Source organism: Tyto alba, unplaced genomic scaffold (assembly GCF_018691265.1).
Source record: "Tyto alba isolate M040663 unplaced genomic scaffold, T.alba_DEE_v4.0 Super-Scaffold_3, whole genome shotgun sequence".
NCBI classification, from domain to species: Eukaryota; Metazoa; Chordata; class Aves; order Strigiformes; family Tytonidae; genus Tyto; species Tyto alba.
The window spans coordinates 17,006,653-17,030,431 of NW_024881304.1; the positions used below are offsets into that span (position 1 = coordinate 17,006,653).

The following is a 23,779-nucleotide window of genomic DNA, read 5'->3' on the forward strand; positions in this document are numbered from 1 at the left end:
TCTGAAGTCCTTCTACTTTATGTATATAAAGCCCTTCTACTTTCAACATATATATATATATATATAAAAAAAAATTCAGTCAAATACAAAACATTGCTATGAATCAAATCAATGGCCTTTTTCTGGACGAAGCCTTCCTGCCATGCAGTCTTTCACTCATATTCTCCTGATTAAAACAAACAAACCAACCAGCCCCCCCCCCCCCCCCCCCCCGCCCCATGTTACCACTACCTACGCTTGTAAATATCTCTATAGATCAGGGAGAAGCACAGAAAAAGGCCTGACTTGAATAGGGAATTTTAGGATATATGTCATGAAACCATTATAACTCTTGAAAGATTGATATAATTCCTGTAACATGAGGTTTTATACAGGGGCAAGGGAAGTCTCCAGGTAACACCTCAGCATCCCTGCCAGTTTTGTTCCTGATGTTGCAGTGATGTACCTTGCATTTTTTTTCTGTAGCTTTTACTTTCTAATTGTGGGTGTATGGCTAATTGCTGTCCAAGTCTAGACTATCAGTTGTTGGCCACATTGAAAATGGTGAAAAACTGGATGCACCCATAAGAAAAATGTCTATGTTCTCACAAGCCCATGAGACAACAATCCTAGCCTCCTTGTTCCTTCCTGGTTCTCATCAAGCACTGAAGGTTTTTTGGTTTAAAGTGTTATCTCATTGTTGTCTCCCTGTGGATTCTGAAGCACAAAAGGTCAAGTGAAGATGGTCTTGCAGCCTCACCATGATTTGCATTGACTTTCTCTTCCACAAACTCTGCAAACTCGTCATTTTAGAAAGCAGAGGATTTGTGCAAAATGAACAGCCAAACTCGGTTTTTCACCCACAGTTCTAGGCAGCACTATCACTCACACAAACCGGTAAATCATTAACATCTCACAGTGGAAATGTGGCAACAGGATTTACAGGATCATCTTGCAATTCCAGCCCAGTGTCAGAAGCTGTTTCTTGGCTTTGTGGTGCACCTCAGTGCTAAGGTCCTTGCTGGAGCTGATTTTCAAGGTTTTCTCAATCATGCACAGGGAAGAGACAAGGTGAACTTCAGGCTATTTCCAGGAATTTGATTGCATTGTTCAGAAACATTTCTGGTGGCTGCACTTTTCAAAAAACTGTAATGGAGATTTCTGTTCTCCTTTTATTTCAGTATTTTGGAGAAACAGTAATGCTTTGCTTTTGGGTAAAATTCAAATCAATGCAAACCTCATAAGCCAATAAAATTTTATAGATTGTTATCCAATATGTAATTTGTTCCACAATATCTATGTGGCTTCTGTTTATTGAGACATAAAGACTCTACTTTCTTTAAGGTAGATTTTATGTGAGAAGGGCATAAGAAGGAATAACCTTTCATACCTATTGTACCATAAACTAAATTACCCTTAACCTAAATCATTTATCATGTAGTGGCAGCCTAATGAGACCAAAATAAACAGAAATAAACTGCCTGAAATTCTCATGAAGGGACAACTTTTATTTATATCAGCACAGCCTTTTGCTTGTAGCTTCACAGGTTGGCCGCATGGATTTTACAGTGGGTAACATCAGATGCTCTGAGCAATAACTGAAGAAAACTTATGAGGCTATAAAGCTCGTGAAAGGGACTTTTTCACCCTTGAACCACATATCACAGGATGTGAGTGTAGAAGAGATGTTATAGGATAGTTGCATACTTTATGTTTATTTTCTAGTAGTAACTTTCTGCTGGATGTGACTAATACAAGGAAGGGAAGGAAGACTTCATTTCTCCAGCGCACTTCTGAACAGCAGCCTGAGGGGTACTCAAATACAGATCATCAGGGCTTTTGTGATTTGGATCAAGAGGGTCAGAAGAGCTTTCAGAAAGAATGATACCTACCATACTTGTGAAATACACTGTAATGTACAACTTACTACAAAGATGTTCTTTTTCTAATATATCATTTCTCTTTGCAATATACATTGGCCTGTACACAACATTATTTTTGCCAGTGTAGTTTCAAAGAAAGGGAGCAATACTTTGGAGTAAATGCAACTTTTTTTTTTTTTTTTTTTTTTTTTTGAGCCAGACACACAAGCATAAAACGAGCTTTTACTCAGTAGGTCCTGCATGAAGTATGACTGCACTGACCTACAGATACACAGACAGAGTATAAGCCTATTTACTGCAACATGTGATTGTATCATAAGCTAAGTGAAGATCCAAATCTTTAGAAAGCTGATCCAAATCTTACTGAAGTCAGTGGGATATGCTCCTCTGATTTTCGTAAGACTGAATCAGACTTTGTATGCTGCTTATTAGCTACATTAATTACTGTGTGATTTACCCTCTGCATAATATAATTGTGGTTGATGTATTCTGATGTGTACAGAAATTGAAATACGTGTTGATGATCTGGCACACTGATGAGAACAGATTTGCTTATTAAGGAAATAAAAGCTAAAGATAGTGGATCCCTTCAGACCTAGTACTTGCTACTTCCCTAAGAGATGATAGATTTTTCTGAAAAGAGCAGACCAAGAGAGGATATAATCAATCTATTTCTTGCTTTTAGCCTAGAGCTGGTAAAAAATTTGATTTGTGTGACTATGTAGTAACAACATTGTTTTATATGTCAAGAAAAAAAAAATCCATTATTTAGATCATCGCCAGTAAATGGATGTTTTCAAGAGTGAAATGCAGGTCCATCATCTTCTTCCTATCATCTCTATTCAATCTCCTAAACTCCTGCTGAACCTAAAACATACACTGCTAGAGAAAATCCTGTACTGTGAGAGAGACCGAGTCAAAGATCAGCGACATGCAGTGTAACATCAGCAGAAGTTATTAGTGCCCACATGCAATTTATGAGTGCAATCAAGCATGTGGATGACAAGAAGTTGGGGAAGAGCTGCAGTATCCCAGGAAACAATCTGCATTATTAAGAACATAACTCCGGTGAAAGTATGATTAGCATACAAAACTGCAGACACTTCACTTCAAGATCCTCCTCAATGTCTCTTCTTCAAAACAGGAAGCACATTTAAGCCCATTAGAGACTGAACTCTACTTTGAGGTTTTACAAATGTAGTTCCAAGGAAATGTGTAGAAACTTATTGATAGAGAAGCTTTGCAGGTATGTGAAACCAGAAATGATACTCGTACAATAATTTTTCTGCAGTCATTGGGATGGGTTTGATGGTCCTGGAAAAGCACCAGATTGGTGTTCTTCTGGCTCGTTTATAGTATACAGTTCTATACATTCATTCATAGTTTCAAATGGATAAGACACAACCAGCTCCAAAGTTGGATGTTACTGGTATCAATGTTGGCATGCAAGCTGAACTGGTGAGAGCCTTTCTTAAATGTGGTGTAATCCATACAGTCTCCTGTGCCTTAGGAAAAGGATACAGAAAGACTTCAAATGGAAACTTCATTATTTGTAAGTTCTGGATCCCTGTTCCATGGGAACACTCACCAAAGGAGAAGGAGGGGATATAAACATGGGCTTCTGGCTGTCCAGGTTTACCAATCAAACTACTATTTCAAAGGAAAGAACCTCCCGATATGTAGTCCCAATTCAGCAGAACATCTAAGTAGATATTTTGCATTTAATGTCAGAGTGATCCTACAACTACAGCAACAAATGCACAGGAAAATATGCTAATTAGTATCTTCTACTGCTAAGGACCAACCATTCCATAAACTTAACATTAGACAGAAACTGAAGCAGAGAGCTTACAGTCTAAAGACCTTTTGAATTCAAAACAAGTCCTTATGTTCCTCCTGATGTCCTCTGGCTAGAAATATTAGCAGCGTTAAATAGCCAGCATCCACTCTTGAAGATAACTTGCCTTAGGCACCTTTATGAAATGCAGGGAAAATTTTGGTTGTTTACTTGTATTATTTTTATTGATGTGGAAAATGTAAATGTGATTCCTCATTAGGAAATGCACTCAAGGATTTATTGTGACAGTACATTTTTTCATGTTCTAAATGCATTTGCAGTTGTTTTGGCTTAAAACAAAGGACAACCTTTCTAAGAGACCTGGGGAAATAACATAATTTAATAGTAACTCCAAAAAGCACAACTTGCTTTTGATAAGAAATAAGGAAATGATAAGGGGATAAGGAAATATCTCCTTTATTATTGAAAGACTGATTCTGATATTCTTAAAGTCTGCTAAAACAACAATTCTAGCAGTTTACAGCAAACATTTTGATGCAGGTATGAAACCAAAGAAAGTAGGCCTCATATAATTTTCAGAAGGCAAAGATTGCTTCTTGATTTAAGATCCTAAAGAACTATATATGGTTGTGAGGGCTTGAAGAACCACGTGAGGATTATTTATGCAGGCTGGATCATTCAGACATTCAGGAGAGAGTTTTGAAGCATTTTCAGAGAATCCTAGAATCATAGAAACCCATGGTTTGGGTTGGAAAAGACCTTAAAGATCATTCAGTCCCAATCCCCCCACCATGGGCAGGGACACCTTCCATTAGACCAGGTTGCTCAAAGCCCTGTCCAACCTGGCCTTGAACTGTTCCAGGGAGTCACCTAAAAGCAGTACAGCATACAAGATAAGCATGAGAAACTGTTTCCTTAGATCCTTATGAATTATTTCATAGTAGAGTTAATTTTTATTCTCTTCCTTAGTAATTAGAAAAATAAGTCTGGTCTTAGATCCACATGGAGGATTTTGACTGCAGTACTCCATTCTCCTTGCATGACTATAATCCTTCTGAGAAACAAACACTCACAATCCCAGTACTATTAACTGAATTTCATGAGTCACATCAGCACCAATACTTATTCTTCACTGAAAACAAAGCTGTGAACCTGAGATCAGCCATGTAAATCTTGGAAGAAAATTTAGCCTTGAACATTTCACTTCTCCTACCACTACAAAAATACAGCCATGTATGTATTAAGAATGCAGCAGCTGTTTAAGAAATACACAGAAATGCTTAGAATAGAAAATACAGAACAGGAGAATGAAAAAGGAATGAATAACAGCTAGTGATGCAGGTGAATTTTCACCATCTTCCTTTAACCGACACAACAGTAATATTCAAAACTTCAGGATTTTTCATTATGGTAATTTCTCTTGTTAATTTGTGAGTGCTGTGCGGTATACCTTGATGCTCAGAAGTATGTTATGTGCATAGCTCCCCTCCACCTAGTTATATTTTGGGGTACTTAATCAGCAGAATCATTTACATAAGTGCTTTGTAAAATAAGTGCTCCTCAAAATGGCCTTGAGTAAGATAGCAGTGTGTTTAATTCACTACTATTTCTTTTTTGTATTATAACAGATCATTTGGCATTGTGCAATTTCCTCTCGATTATTCTCTGTGATTCCAACAACATATTTTGGTGCATAAAGAGAGTCTAAATGAAAGTGCTGAATAGAAAGGTATAAAAGAAGCTTCTTAGAGCATTGATGGTACAAGAAAACAGGTTAAAGTCCTATTAGCTTTCAATGTACAGTCTAATAGATGAGAAAACAAAGCAGAAATGAAAAAGAAGTTCTGACTCTGGAAAAAAACAAATGTAATGCTAGTAAAAATCTCTTGCTGAATATTTACATCCAGTCATGGCCAGGTTTGATGCAAATAGTTTTATGATCCTTCACATTTTAGAATTTTAGTGTTGATATATTTTAAATAAGTACATACATAAATAAGTACATCCTAAATATTATCTGTGTCTGTATTTGGAAACCCAAGGTAAAATCATTATTCTTATCTTACAACAGATAAATTTAAATGTTTTTTTTCTTCCAAATATCTTTGATCCTGAATCCTATCTGGTGTAAATAAGCATTGCCTGATAAAGCTCAATGCTATTCCTACTTACACCACTGGAGTATCCAACCCTGTTTACCTGTCAAAACCCAAGAACACCTCCAGAATAGTAAGTACAAGTTCAAATCTCCTTAGTATATCCAGGAAGAGAAAACATTCATAAATACTGATTACTATTCAAGCTAACATTTTGCTTTTCTAACATATTCTGAATCTATATAAATTGTCTGCTGCATATCCAGCAGATGCAAATGTATTGATACATGCATGCATGACTCGTTTGGAGTGCAGTATAATTATCAAGAAATAGAATCAATTTCTAACAAATCATCTGCCATGTGCAAAGCAGGAGTCCAGTAGTAATTAATATAAGAAAATGTATTAATGTTTCTCTCTATCCCTTTATTTAACTCGCATGTTGACACTTGATAAGGTCTGCCTTCTGAATGAGCAAACAGCTCATACATGAGTCCCAGGAAACAGCATGAATTGCGGAAGAAATTCATTAATAAACAAACAAATCAATTAATCTTAGGCCTAGAGTTACATCATCATTTTCAAGCAACTTGATACAATTGGTCTCTGTTATGTGAATTAACTTTGAAATGAGTTTGAAGGAACGTAGATGTGTCTATGGAATTCTTAGCAAAAACAAAGACACATTTAACTGTAGGAAAAAGGAAAATAGATTAGTTTTGTTTTAAATGTGCCAAATTGTTCTCTGTAATAAAAGGAATCTCTAAACTTATGCTTATATTTAGATCATGTTAACATGCACTTCTCTGTATATATTCAAATACACAGCTCATAATCAAGTTTTCTTTTCAAATTATCAATTTAAATAGAAAAAAAAAAAAGAAGTCTATAAGTTATACTATGATTTGAAACGTGATCATCTTCTAAAAATCAGAACAGTGCTTAATGTCTGATGTGCGGCAAGTTGTTAAAGAAAGACGTGGATGTTTATATTTATTAAACACTAGTAAATCAATTATCCTCAGAGTCTTGATTGAAAATTGTGGACCTTCTGTTCACCCAGTTCAGATTCTCTTGGTCAAGGAAGCATCACCCAGTTTCCTGCCCCTTGCCTTTCCTCCTCTCTGGCTTAGCTGGTGCACAGACTACAGCCCTTGGGCAGGCATCACCCTTTACGTGCTCATCTTTATCTCCCAGATGTGAAGACAAAGTCGTTTCAAGCAGCTCTCTCGGGCACTGCTGCTTGGGCCAGGGCACGTGCGGGTGCTGCAGGCGAGGACAGAGCTGCAGGCTCCTTTTTTGTAAAGAGAGACCAAAATATTAGCAATGTATAAATACAAGGGAATAGCACAGGGAGATGGCCAATGTCAGTGGAGTGATAGGGGACAAAATGGTATTTTAATGACAGATCTTCATATGAGCTGGCTTTGACTTGATTATTAATTTAATTATTGTTGAGTCAGCCCAAGAGCCCTCAGCTCCCCTTTCTTCTTGCAGCACCCAAAAACCTTCTGTAGAGCAGGTACTTGATATGGTAAAACTAGTAGAAATTCCAGCACTTTTCTCCTTGGCTTTTGTTTAAAGAACTTATTTCTTCTGAATTCCACCAGCAACCAAATACATTATTCAAATAGAAGAGGTAAATAATTTGTATGCTTCTTCCCATATCCAGATCATCTTGAAACCTGTCTAGACATTAAACCAATCTGTCTGCTGCACTGATTATTCTACTTGGATATATCTCCTATCATAAAATACATAGATTATGCTGAATTAAGTCCAATTCCATCTAGAAAGCAACTGAATATTTTCTTCTTTTCCTCATTATCAAAGAGGTTCTAAATGATAGTAATAAACAGAAATAGCATCACCAAGTAGAAAGGGAATGGTAAGGATCATCATTTCACACTGAATCATTTACTTGTTAAACAATAAACCCTGAAATTAACTTTCCCTCCTGACACACATGCATGCACATATGCATGCAAATAAAATGATTAGAGACTTCATCTTAGGCAAAAATAATGGCCATGTATGGTTCAGCTAATCTTAAAGTCACCCTGGCATTACAGTCCTTCCTTGTTCCTATTTATATTATTTAGTATTCAATTTAGTCTCATTGCCAGCTGGTTTAAATTCATCTAACCTATAAGTATTTGTGTCCGCCTAGGTCAGCACAGAACTAGCCCTGGCCTCCATATTTATTGCTGCACAACAATGTATGGCTATTACAAAATCTAAATATCTCCTGACAGCTCTCTGGGGAAATCTAAATTTAATAATTTACATTCATGGTACTGTTAATACTTTCTGCCAGGCTGAAGACCAGTTGTTAATAACTTGGTGGATTTCCAGGTGCTTGTCTAAAATTAGCTTTAGTTTCACTTTTTGTTTTGTTTCCAAATATTAACCCTGACCCATGAATTTCTGAGGCAGGAGTGGCAGGCGGACCCCCCACTCCCCTTCTGAAGGTGTTTCTCCAAGCCCCTGATTCAAAAGAGCATTTCTCCAACTTTTCGAAACTGAACGCCACTGACGTTTTTCTCAGCTGCACATTCGCTTTGGGAAGAAAGTTTGGTGGATAGGTGGGTGTCTCTGCAGGCAGTGTGCATCCATATTGCACTGGCCACTGGGCACCCCCATGGGTGCTCACCCCAGGACTGGTAGCCACAAAACCCAGTCTGTATTATGTCTTTGGTTCATACCTGCTTTTCTCATGCCACAGTGTGATGGGAGGAGGGAGTTCTTTGGTTTGGGGTTTGATTTTTACAGAACAGCCACTGTGATATATCCTGCTGTAAGATTCTAGTGGACACAAGATGCCCATCATTCTTAACAGCAACTAGGAAATGCAATGTCAGTAAATCAAACATTTCTTTTTCCAAGCTAGTTTTTTTCAGGTACATGGGAAGGAAAAAAAAAAAAAAAAAAAAAAAAAAAAAAAAAAAAAAAGAGGTAGTTTGCAAGACCAAAACTGATGCTAGAGAATGTCTTGCTGCCTCTGCTACTGGCTGAAACTTTCAGGTGAGTACAGATGTCATTTGCAACCCAAAAGGAGTCAGTGTGGACATAATGTCCCACTGCAGTTCTTCAGGAAAGCCTGTTGAAAGCTCTTGAACTCCCTGTTCTCATAATGCTGGAGTATCTTTAAGCTTGCTCTTCCTGGGAGAAGCAGAGTGTATCACTTGCCCAAGTCAAGAGAAGATTAGAAGGAATTCATTAGCACATTTTCAGCAAAAGAGAAAAAAAGGACTTGAACACCTTTCCCCAAAGTCTAGAAAGTCTTTCCTTTCCTTACAGCTTCACTGCGGTACCTTGTTGTTCAGCTAAGAAAACCTCCTGTTTTTTTTTTTTTTTCCTGAAAGTGAGTCCCAAGATGACTTGTTGCCTTGTACTGGAGTCCAAGAAGCAGACAGGGGACTTCTGATGCACTACATAATTCAAGTCTCATGTTTAATACCCACTCCACAGCCCTCACAGCACATGTTGTGTCCTGCTTTCTTTTATACCTCATGCTTAACATTTTTTGCATGCAAAGCACCTCATTCCTCTCCTTTCTCCTCCAGAAGAGAGGATATGAAAATGAATAGTTTCCTAATAAACTGGTCACAAGAGTTTGTTTTTTGTTTCTTTGGTTTTTTTTGTTTTTAAGTAGGAGAAGCTGCTAGCCAGGTGTTGTTGTGACAAGTAACTGGCTCCCGTGCTGGGTTTGGGAGCCCAGCATTTGACGCTGTCTGGCTGTAATTGGGAAGCATAACAAACGATGAGCAACAGTGAAATGAGAAAGAGAGAGATCATTTCAGATGTTAGAGCAATAAACCACAAATAAGATTCTATGCTGGTAAATATATAATACATCAACAAGCCAAGAACAGTAAAAAGAGGGCGTCTTTCAGTAAATGGTAAATTCCTGCTGGATACTGATCCAATGAGAGTTGTGAGGCATCGCAGGGAAATCCCCTTGGCCCTTAGCTCGATGAATGGGTGCCAGGTAAAAAACATTGATTGGGTGTCTCTTGCTGAGAAGGACAGAGACTTCTTATTAGGCTTCGGAGAAACACAGCGGTTTGACACTGGGTGGAGTGGAAGGTCACCTGAGGCCACACCAGTCCCTCCGTGCACAGTGATTCCCTCCATGGCCACCAGCTGGAGGCATAGATGCATAAAATGCAGGAGCAAGAGCCTTGTTACTAAGGATATTATTTTGTTTGAAAGGAGAGCACCATGAAGATATCACAATACCTTCAATATGGATTTTAATAAAAAGATCTGGGATATTAAATATGAAGCAAGCAAAAGATTGAAATGAAAACACTGAATGGTAGACTGTACAGTGGCACAGATTAAAGTGTTCCTGTGATATAAGGCTCATATTGAAACAAGTGCTGCATAAGATCTTGAAAGAGGCGAAGTCTTCAACATATGTAATAAATTTTGCCTTTTCTGTCTTCATGCATACCGCATATTATACAATGGAAGACTTACACTGCAAACAAAAAGGGTAGTGAGTTGGAAAATTGTATAAAAGGTTAATTCTTCCAACATGTCTCCGGGATCTGTATATCTGCAAATGCAAAGAGATGGCAAGTCAATAGCACAGCATCCTTTGGCGAACCACTGTACATATTGCCTACAGAAACTCCTAAGCTTGAATGAGTTTTGCTTTCCCTCAGTTGCTGGAAACATGGCAGTCATTGCTAAATGCTACTATCACTGCTGCAAATCTTTCTTTAAGGTTATCCATTTTGCCCCAGGAAGCTTTTGTGGCTGACATTTTTCTTTCTATCAAACAACATAAGATAAATTATTACTCTACTTTGCCTCACTCTACTTCTGCCTCAGTTCTGTTTAGTTTATGAAAAGAGTTGCAGGCTAGAAATCCACTGTCAAAAGCACCTATGCTTATCCCAGCTACAAATTTAATGTATAAAAAAACATTTTCCTGAAATCAGAAGCGATAATTTCTGCTAGGAACAGAGAACACAGCACTGAGACTCATAGAGCTGAAACTGAAGCACAATTGTATGAGCACAAGGGTATGAGACCCTGTGTTTGTTGAAATCACATTTCAGGATCTTAAAGATGAGGAGCTTACTCACTGTAAATGGATGCTGATTCTTGATTCTGCCTCCAGGAATATCGTTAATGAATACTAATGTTCATGCCATATTTCTAAACTACTTAAACTGACACAACTGCTTTTTACATTACATAGGGTAAAATGGGGTGACTAAGAAAAAAAAATAATTCACTGAATATTGTCACTTAAGTGACAAATATTTTATACCAGCCTGAATTTGAACAGTCTTACATATAAATAATGTTCCAAAAGATAATTCTACATGCTACTGAATAGAAATCATTACAATATAATATATTGACTTTTTACCTGTATGTTGTCTTCAGTTGTCTTGAGTCACAAATATGCAAAGTCAGGTATGATAAGTGGACACAGAAACCATGGAAAAGGTGTTATAAAGAGGAATGCAACTATCAGGATATTATTTATAATGAATTCAGGGCCTGTGGTTCTGGTAATGAGGTAAGCAGTTTACTTGAATGCCATTTACCATTCTGGGCAGTGTCAGCCCGAATTGGTAGCATATTTTAGTTTTATAATTTCCCTGAAAGGGATTTGTCGATGAGTCTGGACTGAAGCCAATCCTTGGCACAGGCCAGCGCTCTTCTTGAAAAGCTGCAGGTGTGAAGACATGCCCTGAAGCGCAGCATATCAGCTGTGCAAGGGCACCCTCACATTTCCCACACAGACTTGCTCCACGTGTCCCAGAGGAAAAGACCAATAGACCAGCCAGGGTTTAGAATGAATGGAAAAGACTTCATCACTCTTCAAACTAAACCAGCTTCTGTGTCAGTTTTATCCCACAACATCATAAGATATTTCTGTCTTTATTTATCATACATATCACTGCAAAGAGCAGAAATAACACCATAACATTATATGCCAAAAAAAAAAAAAAAAAACAAAACAAACTCACAGCTGAGATGATTGAATCAAATGATACTTTTGTTTGCACTATGTATATATACACACTCACATACATATATACATATAGACACATGCATATATAGAAAGCTAAAATGTCTGCATCTCCTAAGTTAAAAGGGAACACCACCAGCAATGTTGGTATGTGAGCAATGTGAGTACGTGAAGCAAAATTTTATATTGCCCATGAGACAGCCCTTTCAGAATGATTATTGGCATTGCATGTTGTGTATAAACTGAAAAAAAAGAATATCAAAGTACTAATAAATAAGCTCCAAACAACATGGTTCACATGGCATAACTGCACCTTTACTGTGATTTCCTAAGGCTTGGTTAAGCACAAGGGCTGTGATTGTATTACAACAGTTATATTCATTATGACTTAAGCAGTTTACTGTTGAAAGACATTTTTATGCTGATTTGTCAACAATGCAACACACTGGGATTTATATCTTTCACTCTTTATGTTTGGGTTAAACACAGCGAATTCTCTCATTGCCTCTTTCCCATTGAGACATGGTTACTTACAGTTGTGAATGCCCACACAAATGTTTGTGCTATTGCATTAAACCAGTGCATATATCCACAATGTTCTAGTGAAAGTGTATCACTCACTAATACCTTCCCCTGGTGTTGCAGCAGCAATGCTAGCGGGATGCTAATTGCACACAATGCACACGGGCACATTCTACAGTGCACTGATGGAAGAGGAGTGTTTCTGTTTTAGCTTTCAAGTTTAAGCTCTCTAATTTTGCTGTCTATGAAAATAAAACCATGTGAAAAATCAACACTATTTTTAAGATAGGGAAATCCTGTTGTGTCTTGTACTTGACTGTTAGAAGAAGGTGTGAATCCTCAGATGGATCCTTCATCATGGGAAGATGAGTGAGTTCATCTGACGCAGGGATGGTGGATGTCCTTTGTTTGGTGGCTTGCTCAACCCAAGCCTTTTGCCTTGTCCCTAGATGTCACAGGACCACACGAGTGCCATTATTATTTAGTAAGCCAGCTATGGTTTTCATATCTGCTTATTTCAATACTGGTGAATCTATCTGGGGAGCTGCGTGAGGCCTCATCATAGACACCAGAGTAGAGTCCAGCCCATTACTCCTCGTATGCCAGTAAGGTGCTTTAAGGTGGGGAGTTTAAGAAGCAAAAGCATCTGTAGTGTCACACCATATATGAGTCCTAATGCCACCTAAAGCACAATGAGCTGTTACGATTTAGGAAAATACTTTGTAAACACAAGATTTAAACCCTCCCTGAAGGCTTTATGTAGTGATTTTGAATTGCAAATAAGTTACATTATTTTCTGTTTCCCTAGAAAAAGTAAACAATAGCAGTCAGGAGTGAAAAACAGATGAAAATCCAAGTCCTTTTGTGAAAAAGGAAAGATAGAAGTGATCAGTATTGAAAATCTTGGTTAAATAACATGGGGAACTTTCCTCCTTTGAAATATGGCTCAATAATTTTAAATAAGCAGGAAGTACTACAACAGCACAGGTAAATCTTGCTGGAGACTGTAAAACTGGTTGCTTCTTCTTCTGCTCTGGTAGTTACAAGTATTTGCTATTCAGTCTGTTATGGATATCTGGAAAATAGTTTGAGTGCAGAAAGCGCCTCAGGGATAAAAAGTTTGAAAAGAAAAATGTAGCTGTATATCATTGGCATTCATGAGAAAATTCACATTAGATGCCTTCAAATCAGGTGCTCAGGAGACAATATAGAGATCAGGAGCAATGGTGTGCCAAGAATGCAAGCCTAGCTGGGACAGACTCAGCTTATTTCCTGGCAGATGAAGAATACAAAAGTATGTAAGGCCAAAATCAAAAGATAATATAGATGTGTGGAAGCTGGTGGGAGGGAAAGCTGAGGCTGCAGAATAAAAAGTCTATGCATGCACTCTCTGGATTGTAGACTCTTATATTCACATTTTTATTCCCTTCCTCCCATATGCATTCAACAGATCTCTTTCTATAGGTAGTTACACCAATATACCAGCCCTGGAGTGAAGCTCCTCTGCCAGCACCACTGTGGAATTTAACCCCAAATCCCTGTTGTTAAACACTGTTTCTTTCACCGGGTCAGAAAGTTGCTATTTCTGCAAACACAGCTACATTTTGCCATGGGTAAAAATGTCAATTTGCTTGAATTTAGCTAAGAGCAAAATCTCATCATTTCCACTGCCTGACAACTTTTACCTCAGAAAGATGTCAGTTCACCACCTGAACTAACTCCTTCTTGCTTTTACAAAACTAACAGACAACTGTGGCAGAAATTTGAAATGTTGCATATTTTCTTGAAAAGTCAGATGACACCAGAAGTGCATTCTCTCCTTTGTCACAGACTTGATCTTGTAAGTGGTTTGTAACTCAAAAAATAAGCAGTTAAAGAAAGTATAGGTCTTGAAACCTAAAGCCTAACACCAGGTTTAGCCTCAGCTCAATAAAAAGCAAAATGTTTTTGCTTCTTAATGTACTAAATATATGTCAGACCATTTTAATTAACAAATGAATTCTAACGTATCTCCTTCTAAATTCCATTTGCAATGCATAGTCAATGCGTCTACTCATATCCCATGTTCAGATGGAAATTTTCAATATTCCTGATATCCAGAAATAAATGTTTGATGAAAGCAATACTTTTGAGCACTTTCTTTCCAATAATATTACCCAGAGTATTTGCAATGAGTGGTGGACGCTGCCCAACCCACCTGGGCAGCAGCTTGGCGCTGTGTCTCATGTAGAGCCAAAGCTGACCAGTGTTGTTTCCCCCAGACTCATTTCAGTCACCTTTTTTCCACCACAGTATTTTTATTTATTCATCTCATATATACCCTTTTATGTCCCACACATCACTTTTGGATGTCTCAGGAATAGATATCTTTCCATCTCCCACAGATAAGACAAAAAAGTGACAGCTCAGAAATATCTGAGGATTGAGTCCTTTCCTACGGACTTGTTTTCTCTAATGGGAAAACAACAAAAAATGATGATGACTACTTCTGTAACAAAAATATTTGTATAAATTACATACTGTTGACAAATGGACATGCAATCAATATTTTTAGAGGAATATGTGATGTTTCCCCTATGATCATATTTAGCATACTTTATTTTCCATCTATCTATCTAGACCGACTGTTCAAACTGTGGCATAACAATTAGAATAAGTGATAGCATTACATTCAGAAAACAAAGAGTATGATGGCACAATTTATCTTGTTACATTTCTTGATTTAATGCCAGTCTGGGATTTCTAGTCTGAACCAGATTTTTCTTATGCTATAAATATTTCAGTTTTTTCATTTATTCTTGATTTAGTTTGACAGTAAATAATCCCATGGAAGCTGCTGTTGGAAAGACATTGTAAAAATTATTAAGTGTCTGCTTGCCAGTTAGGTCCTTGTGTTTGTCAGAATGAAATAAGTAAAACAGTTGGGTTACTTAAAGGAAATGTGTGTGCATGTGTAAATATATATATATATATATATATATATATATATTTACAATAATGCCCCATAATTTGCAATCTTAGAAGCAGGAGAATTATAGTTCTGAGGATTGATCAAAACCTTATGTGAACACAAAGATCCCTGGGTATATACTCTGGATATTGGCAGCAGCAGGTACATCTTGGTTTCAAAAGACTCATGTATAACCCAACAAGATGAGAATAGAAAGCAGGGAGTTTTTCAGAAGGATCTGTCCTTGTAAGAAAGGACAAGTATCTTGGAAAAGGATGGATCTGGTCAGTTAATTGGCTTTTATTGGTGATTTTTTGTTGTTCAGAATATTCCCCCTGAGAAGCACCTGAGTAACATTGGAGGGTTTAAGTCATTTTCTTTTGAGCCATAATTGCCTTTGGCAACTCTTGCAGCTTCAAAAGGGATTTCAGGTGATCTGCACAGAAGAACTCACACACTGAATGTGTAATGACCAGAAGCAGGACATATTTGAGAGATCTTGAGGAAAGGGAGTTGGATGGAACCAGAGTAGTCAGCAATGGGAAATGGTCTCTGTCTACATCAAGAATAACAACCACAGAAAAATGCCCAGCACCGGGGGTGAATGCAAATAAAAATGCTAAGGAAACACATGGGAATGTGCAAAATTCATTGCAATAACTTCAACAAAAGAGGATAAACCAAAGACAAATACTGTTTTTTGTCTACTGATACTGAGAGAACACTGGCATCCAGCAAGCTGCCCCATTAGTAAATGGGCAATTTGAGCTTCCTTGCCCAGTGATGTTGCTGGATGCACAGGCTGTGGTTATTTGGGGATTTCTCCTGCAGGCAACAGATCCCTCCTGCTGACTTGAAGTTAGAAAAAAAGGTATAACTAGGACACAGGGAAAGGCAGGGAGTCAGAGTCACAAAATTAATATAGGAGGAATTAACACGAAATCTTAGTAAATAATTAAAATTCTAACTTTTTGATCTGAAATGATACATTCTGTTTAGGAAGAACAAGGGAAAGTTGGGGTTTTTTTGTGTCTTAAGTATCAGAGATGTGAACACCAGCTTCAAGACAAATATTGACAAACAAGAGAAAGGGTGTGACATAAATATGATGTAATTCGATAAGGAAAAGTACAAGGTTTTGCATTTATGTAAAAGCAATCCGTGCATACCTTCAATATAAGCAGGTGGTTAGAGCAGAACTTGAACTGAATGGAACTTAAAAAAAAAAAAAAAAAAAAAAAAGCAAAAAAAGCCATCCTCATTTGGGAATGTGTAAATAGCAAATAGCTGTTCGTCAGCACTTTGCCTCAGCTGGAGGAATGTGCCCAGCTCTGGGTAGTGTGTTTGTAGACAAATGCCAGCTATGCTGAAATAATCCAGAAGGGACTAAAATGAGAAGAGATGATAGAACAATGACTTAAGAAAAACAAAATAGGAATCCTCTAATATAAAACATAATAACATTCTTGAAACACACAAAAGGTATAGAGAGAAATGTCCATGTTCATCGATAGTAGATAAATAAAGGCCTTTTGTAGACAGTGTTAGGAATAACTTTTAAATCAATGATGTTGTCAAGGTTTCCTGAGGAATTTATGGAAACACTTATATTACCCTAGGTCTTTGAAGCATGATAGGAAAATATTTATTGAGGATATTTTAGGTGCAGTTACTGTTGCTTGGGGCAGGATTGATGAATAAAGGTACCATCCAGATTCTTTTTCTCTGTTTCTACTTTAACAGAATTATCCAAACTTCAATTTCCTTTTTTTTGAAACAGCTCAAGCCATTTATACTTTTAAATGATGCAGAAGTGCTTCAGTAGATCCCAGATGTCTGTGAAGTAGGACCTTACAAAAGGTTAAAAGAAACTCTGCTTTTGCCCTCCTTTTCTTCAAAAACTTAGAAGCTTGACAATGTTTGATCCTTCCCTGCCTGAAATGGCAACTAGCAATGGTGCACCAGGTTTATACGTGTCTCCCCTGAGACCACCCACAATTTTTAGGTGACATTTACAAAAACCTGTGAATAGAATTGGCTCCCTTAAAGAAGTAGGATGACTTCCAAAAGAGTTGAATTTCTTAATTTTCTAAAAAACATGTCTCTCACTCTTATCAGCAATAAGTTTCAAGCAACCCTATATGATATGTTTTCACACTGGTATGAAAAATGAGACAAGTGAGAAGATACTATGGATCTGTAAATGTGGACCATAAATGTAAATTTGCAGTGGAAAATTTTCAGTGCTTAAAAAGTTTAGAGTGATTTTATGATTTTGTAAACACATTTTATTGAGTGATTTCTGGTTTTGGCTGTTTTATGAACTGATTCCCAACAGTAAATTACTAGTTTGTCCTTTGGGAGTATAGGCCAAACAGATACTTTTTTCCTGGTTTAATTAATCATATTTTGACTGAAATATCAAAGGAAATGAAAGCAAGTTGTTATGTAAATCATTACAGGTGACTGCTTCATTTCTGAAGAATAAAACTTAACTCCAAAAAGTTCGTGGCTTTTTTTTTTTTTTTAAGTGTATATATGACATTGTGCTGCCCTCTTCTCCCATATGAGATCTACCATTTTGCCTCAGTACCTGTTTGTGTTAAATGCATTCACCAAAGGATCCTTTTTGGGATCAGAAGCCAGACCACTATAGGACAACATCATAAAGTTGTGATGACAATCAGGAGTCAAGAAGAGTACATTTTTGCAAACACCCTTTCTTCTAACTCAGGATTGTTTGGTGAATGGACTGCAGGCAGATTTTGCTTTCGTACATGGAGAAACTCACTTCCATGCAAGTGATCTGTGTGTGACATGGAGTGGATGGATGGGTCTCAAACATTATATATGCTTTTCATTGATCTCGTTTCCAGCTTGGTGTCATTTGGGCATTATTTTTGTGATGGGATGATCCTATACAGACTATTTATTGCATTTTGGTTGTCTGAGTCTTCAAATGATACAGCAGAACATGATTGTACATAGGGAAAATTGGGGTACTTAATTTGAATCTGTACTTTAATTACCCAATATCTCTTCCTGTTTTTACAGAATATCAAGGTAGTCACAGGAAGACACACTTTCCTTTCCACTGATTGGATGGGAAGAATTTTTGACCTTGGAAAGTGGAGATGGTGTTGCTATGGAAACTAATAAGTCTGCTGCCATTCATGAGCTGCAGCACAGGTAAAATGTTCCGCTGTTAGTGTTTGTGATGATTGATAAATCTATATCAGTATCGTAATTCTTCTAGAAAGAAGAAGCAATTACCAAAACTAACAGTACTTATTCGCATGAACAAGTGACTAAGGAGCTTTTCATTAGGACATGCTTTAATTTTAAGCAACACAAGGTGCTGTCTTTGAACCAGGAAAACATGTTTCAAGATCATAAGAAAACTGTACTCCAAGTAATAGATTTTAAAAATATTCTAAACAGTAATATTGAGAAAAAATTACAATTGTTACTTGGCTAACAATGTGCACATGAAAGGCACTTCTTAGCCACAGTATAACTAACTCCCAAGCCAGTAAATGGACCTGGATTGAAAACCAGAACAGTTTCGTGAGGTGTATAGGAGTGTTGCGCATGAATGGTTTAAATCACACACTTAATATCATACCCTTCAAATGCCTCCATACTAGTAAAATCTCTTTAAATCACATCTAACTTAAAGACAAATAAAAGCAGTCATTTATGAAGGCAAAAATAGTTAAGAAATATAAGGACTTTCAAAATATAAATACAAAAAATGAAAGAAAATCTTGCTTATTGCCCAAAGGAAATTAAAATGTTCCTTCTTTGCCTCCAGTTGGCACAGTGATAGACCCTCATGCAACATACCCTGCTGCTGAACCAGGTGCTGGGCATCCTGTCAGTCCTCAGACTGTATTCAGAGGACAAAGTGCGGTTGGAGAAAGCAGGATTGCTTTCCCACATTCTCCTTCTCAAATATTCCTTGCGCTTAATTAAAATATCAACAGGGTGCTAACATGTTTTAAGGTAAAATAATCATTTCTGCCTGGCTGGGCATTGTTCACAATGAGGGTTTGGTATTCTGAGTTCATCCTTTTTTTGAATCTTTCTTCTAATTCAAAGCACATAACTTGACAATCCTGTTTCATAAACCCATATAAATGGAATTAACTCATGTGACTCATTACAGACTCATCTAAAACAGACACAAAATGGTAACTGAACTCTTTGAGGTTATAATGAATTTGGGGATGAACTGACCCTTCACACTTCTCTGTGATAGAAACCATGACAACTGACTTTTGTCTACAATTAATGTATTGAACTCTAAATAGCTGGGATGTTACTCATGTACTTACAAGGAAATTGTACTAAAGTAACCTCAAATGATACTTAAATTAATTATGTAGTTCATGAGTCAGCGGCTGTTTGAAATGAAGAAACAGAAGCAGAGTGCAGACTTCAGTAGTACTTTAAAATATTATTAAAATTAAACTAGATAATATTTTATCTAATAGATTCCAGGTAAAAATGTAAATCTCAGGATCAGACTTTCTGTTAAATCAGTACTAAGTGCCTATTTCAGTGACAATCAACCAACATGTTAAGGACTTCATATTAAAATATCCGTAGAGTTTTCAAGCAAGCAGTCACTCACGTAGGCCCAGATAGGCTGAACTGAACAACAAACTGTTTTGGACCCCAATCTTCCCTTTAAATTGCCCACTGCACTGCTGCAGCATCTATCAGCCCTTTTGGGCACTTCTCACAGATCATTTCCTTTTTTTCTAGTCTAAATAAAGGACTTGTACCAATCACTTAGAGTACAAGATTCCCCTATAATTTTGTGAGTGCTTTTAGGAGTTGTGAAATACGCGGTGGTCCTGGAATGTGACTCACTGGAGGGGCAGTACAGCTTGGTGATGGACAAGATATTTTTACACCCATGTTTTGTATTTCCAAATATAACCTTTTCTGTCACATCTTTCCACAAAGCTTTCATTTTTCAAACTTCTTATCATCTTCATCTTTCCTGCTAGAGGATCATCTTTTAATGAGACCACTAGGCTGGGCCAACTGAATTAAAAGATACTAGGAGCTCACTTTTACATTAACATGTTCAGTTTTTTGAAGACTTAACAGTAGAGAAAAATGTAAATGTTTCATATTCCCAGTCACCAAGAGTAGATCACAACAGCACCTTTGTCCTGATCCTGCCATCAGTTAAAGGAATACCAAAACCTCTCACTGACTTCACTGAGATAAGTTAATTTATACCTTGCTATAAATTAAATCCATTGAGTTCAGTGGAGATATGCTGATTTTCTGTACATGGCATCCTGAAATATGCTTGAAGGTAATAGTCAAACCTGCAGTTATGGACAAAACTTCTTTGATTTATTATATGGATGGTTTGCATCAATTTAGGAGTAGTAGAACTGAGTGGGAAAATTAGGAACTAGTCACAAAGCTGAGCAGAACAGTTTTGTGGGCTGGGGCCTGAAAGGTAATTCAGGTTGTTAGATTACATTGGTCAGCCATTTCTTCCTTGTTTCTTCCTCAGTTCTACCAAACATGTAGAATGAAAATGATATTGACCTATAAATCAGTTTAAAATCTAAGGATTAAATGTGCTGTACAGCAGAGCTAGATATTATAACACCACACCGCCCACACACACCCCTCCCCCAAATGGTAGTTCACTTACTCTAAAAACAAACTACTCTCTATATTCCTTCTATATGGAAAGATCGTGGAAAGAGTAGTAATCCCTCCAACTCTTATTTTTCAGCAGAGCTTTTTTATGTGACTCAACAAGGGTCTTTGGTGTTTTCTTGCAAGTGCCTTAGGGGATAAAATAAAATAAAGTAATGTATGCATGCTCAGTGACACAGTGAGGGAACAGATTAGACTTTTTTGTCATAACCCACTGCTATTTAAATGAGATAATCTGATCTAAGCAGAGCACCAGAGGCAAGAAGGGTGATAAACTCAGAGATCATTACTTTAACTTCTCTGTACTTGTTATAAGGATGCGTGACAACCATCTCCTTACACTATTGTTGAAATTTAAACATTGCTTGATATTAATATGCTAAGAAAGAGCACTCACTTTCTGGATTAAAGACCAAGACAGAATTTTGAGAAGCTGATATGAAGAGTAAGATGTCCAAAGTGCTCAAGAAATAAAATGCTTATTTCTTCACACCAAAACTGTCTCAAGTTTTCCTCCTGTGGCTGCTCCTAGCTCATGCTCCTTCCCCTGGAGCTCTTGTGCAAGGATGGTTGCCAGCAATATCACACTGGGAGAGGAAGCTGTCTTCAGCATCCATCAGATGCACCTCGGACCGCTGTTTGGAAATGGGTGCCGGGCCTGTGCCTGCAACAGGCACCTTTGTCTATCTGTCTCTCTGGTCGCTCCATTCTCTTCTCTGTCAATAAGGATTTATGGATCCTGACCAATGCTGTAATGCAAAGAATAATTTGATCATAAATGCGTTGCAAAAGCCATTCTCCCACCCTTTTCTATCACCCAGTTTAGGAATACAGGGTACATACAGGTTGCAGATCTTCGATGAGAAGAGAAACAGGAGTAGCTTGATTTTTCCAATGGCTGACCTCAGTATATGATAGTGGGGGAACGAACAAGTCTGTTGGTAGCTCCCTACACAGCAGGCTATGTACAGTCCCACTTTGGCACCACTTTCATTGCAAATATCGGAGCTTCCCTGCTTCCTTCTTTCCATTCTCTGAGGCTCTTTACAGCTCAGGAAGAGGAGGAGAGTTATCTTCTCATTATTTCTTCAGTTCCTGTCTTTCCCCTGGATAGCTTATCCAAGTTTTCTGTATCCCTCCCATTTCTAATGGCTTCCATGACCCCTCTTTTGTCAGATTCCTGCTGGCTTCTGCCCTTCAAATAAATACATGCAATATTCCATATAGAGATGGCCTTTCAACTGTCCTTTGCTCTGCTGATGATCTTGACCCCATCATGGAAGCAAGTGGGTTTTCTAGGGTTAAAGATTATCAAAAAGGAAAATGTCAGTTAATGCTATCAGTCTCTTACAATTAGCTATAAACAATATAAATATTAAAAGCCGTACCAGACACTCTGAACCTTCATTTTGGAAATGAGGCAGTAACTGTATTTTTACACTTTGGCTTATTGGCTTAAATTAAATTGAAGATGCAACTGCAACCTCCCAGGCTGTGTTTTGGCCCGTCATTTTGAAACTGCTAAATTAGAGAGAGAAATTTCATGATGTAAAGTGTCCTGATACTCCTTTGGGTCACAGCATGATGAATATTGAATACATCACATCCCGCACTCTGCCTGCAGTCTCTTGCAGATTTATTGTTAGCATAACAGCACCTTTAGGAATGGAAAAGCAGACCATATATTTTAAGACAAGTGACATCTTTGCTATTTCTAACAGCGAACTGTGAAGATGAACTAGTCCAGCCTGGAAATGTTAAGGTTTCTCTGAACAACCAGAGGCATTTGGAGACCCACTGATGAGTCAGAGAATGATAATAATTAGGTCTCCCTTGGACAACATGGAAGTTTTCATGACTTTGGGAAACAGTGACCCTGAAAGCAGTATTTCTGTAAATGACTTCCAAGCATCTGGCAGGAGAGGATGACTGGTAACGCAATGACTTTCTCAGGAGACTGAAGAGTGACATTTAAAGGAAAACCTTGGTTTCCAGTTTATGGGGTGCCGTGTGGTTCAGCTCATTTCCCCAAATCAGTGAACAACAAACATACTCTGGTACAAAGCCAGCAAAAGAGAGTGCCTAATGCCCCAGAGATGCAGTGCTGGGATGGGCGAAAGAGAGATGATGAGCCACAGAGAGGCAGACAGTCTTTCCCCTGCCACTTCAAGACAACAATCTTTTTGACTAATGGCAAGATGTATTTAGAGAGGGTGGGCTATGAAATTATTTAGTTACTCCGATTTGATGTTAACAGACTTAACCTGACTTCTGTTCTTAGAAAGATTTCAAAAAGAGTTTGCTAATTGCACCACAGCATCGCGCTCCTTCATACCCATCCAGGATGCTCTTGGGGACACTGCTTGGACTGCCTCCCATGCTGAAGGAAGACCCAACCTCAGGGAGGTGCTTTTCTAATGGAACAAGCTGTTTCTCCAGCACCTGGAGGCCCTGGCACAGGCTAATGTGGACAGTGAGAGATGGGAGAGAAGATCTCTGAGGTGTGACTTTCACTCTCATCTTCCTCTGGTACTACATTTGCTTTCCCTTTACAGACAACAGGTCAATTGCCTGGGTCTGACATGGGCCAGCGACATCCCAGCTAGAAGCTAGTACTCTGGGAACTGCCACACATGCACTCAGGTACAAAACCAGGACCTAATGCTTTTTGTATTAGCAGGAAAAATCCTATTATCAAAAAAGACATGAGAACATGTGCAAGATGGAGGAAAAATACAACATAGATAGGAAAGAAAAATAAGATATTTATCTAATCCATCACCCAGTTTTGCGGACATCGCGTTTGGAAAATAATATCCCAAATATTGCCTTAAACTGGAGAGCGTGTGAGTCGCAGAG

At 37.8% G+C, this 23,779-nt stretch overlaps 1 protein-coding gene across 5 annotated transcripts in view; it reads left to right on the top strand.

Moving 5' to 3' along the window:
• The window catches only part of CNTN6 (contactin 6), a 148,498-nt gene that overhangs the window by 12,928 nt on the left and 111,791 nt on the right, over nt 1-23,779 (top strand). For all 5 annotated transcript variants that reach the window (XM_032985765.1, XM_032985764.2, XM_032985761.2 and 2 more), the window contains exon 2: nt 18,281-18,415. In XM_032985765.1, coding sequence (XP_032841656.1) covers nt 18,361-18,415 — 55 coding nt within the window. In that variant the 5' untranslated portion in view covers nt 18,281-18,360. The remainder of the gene's footprint in view (nt 1-18,280; nt 18,416-23,779) is intronic.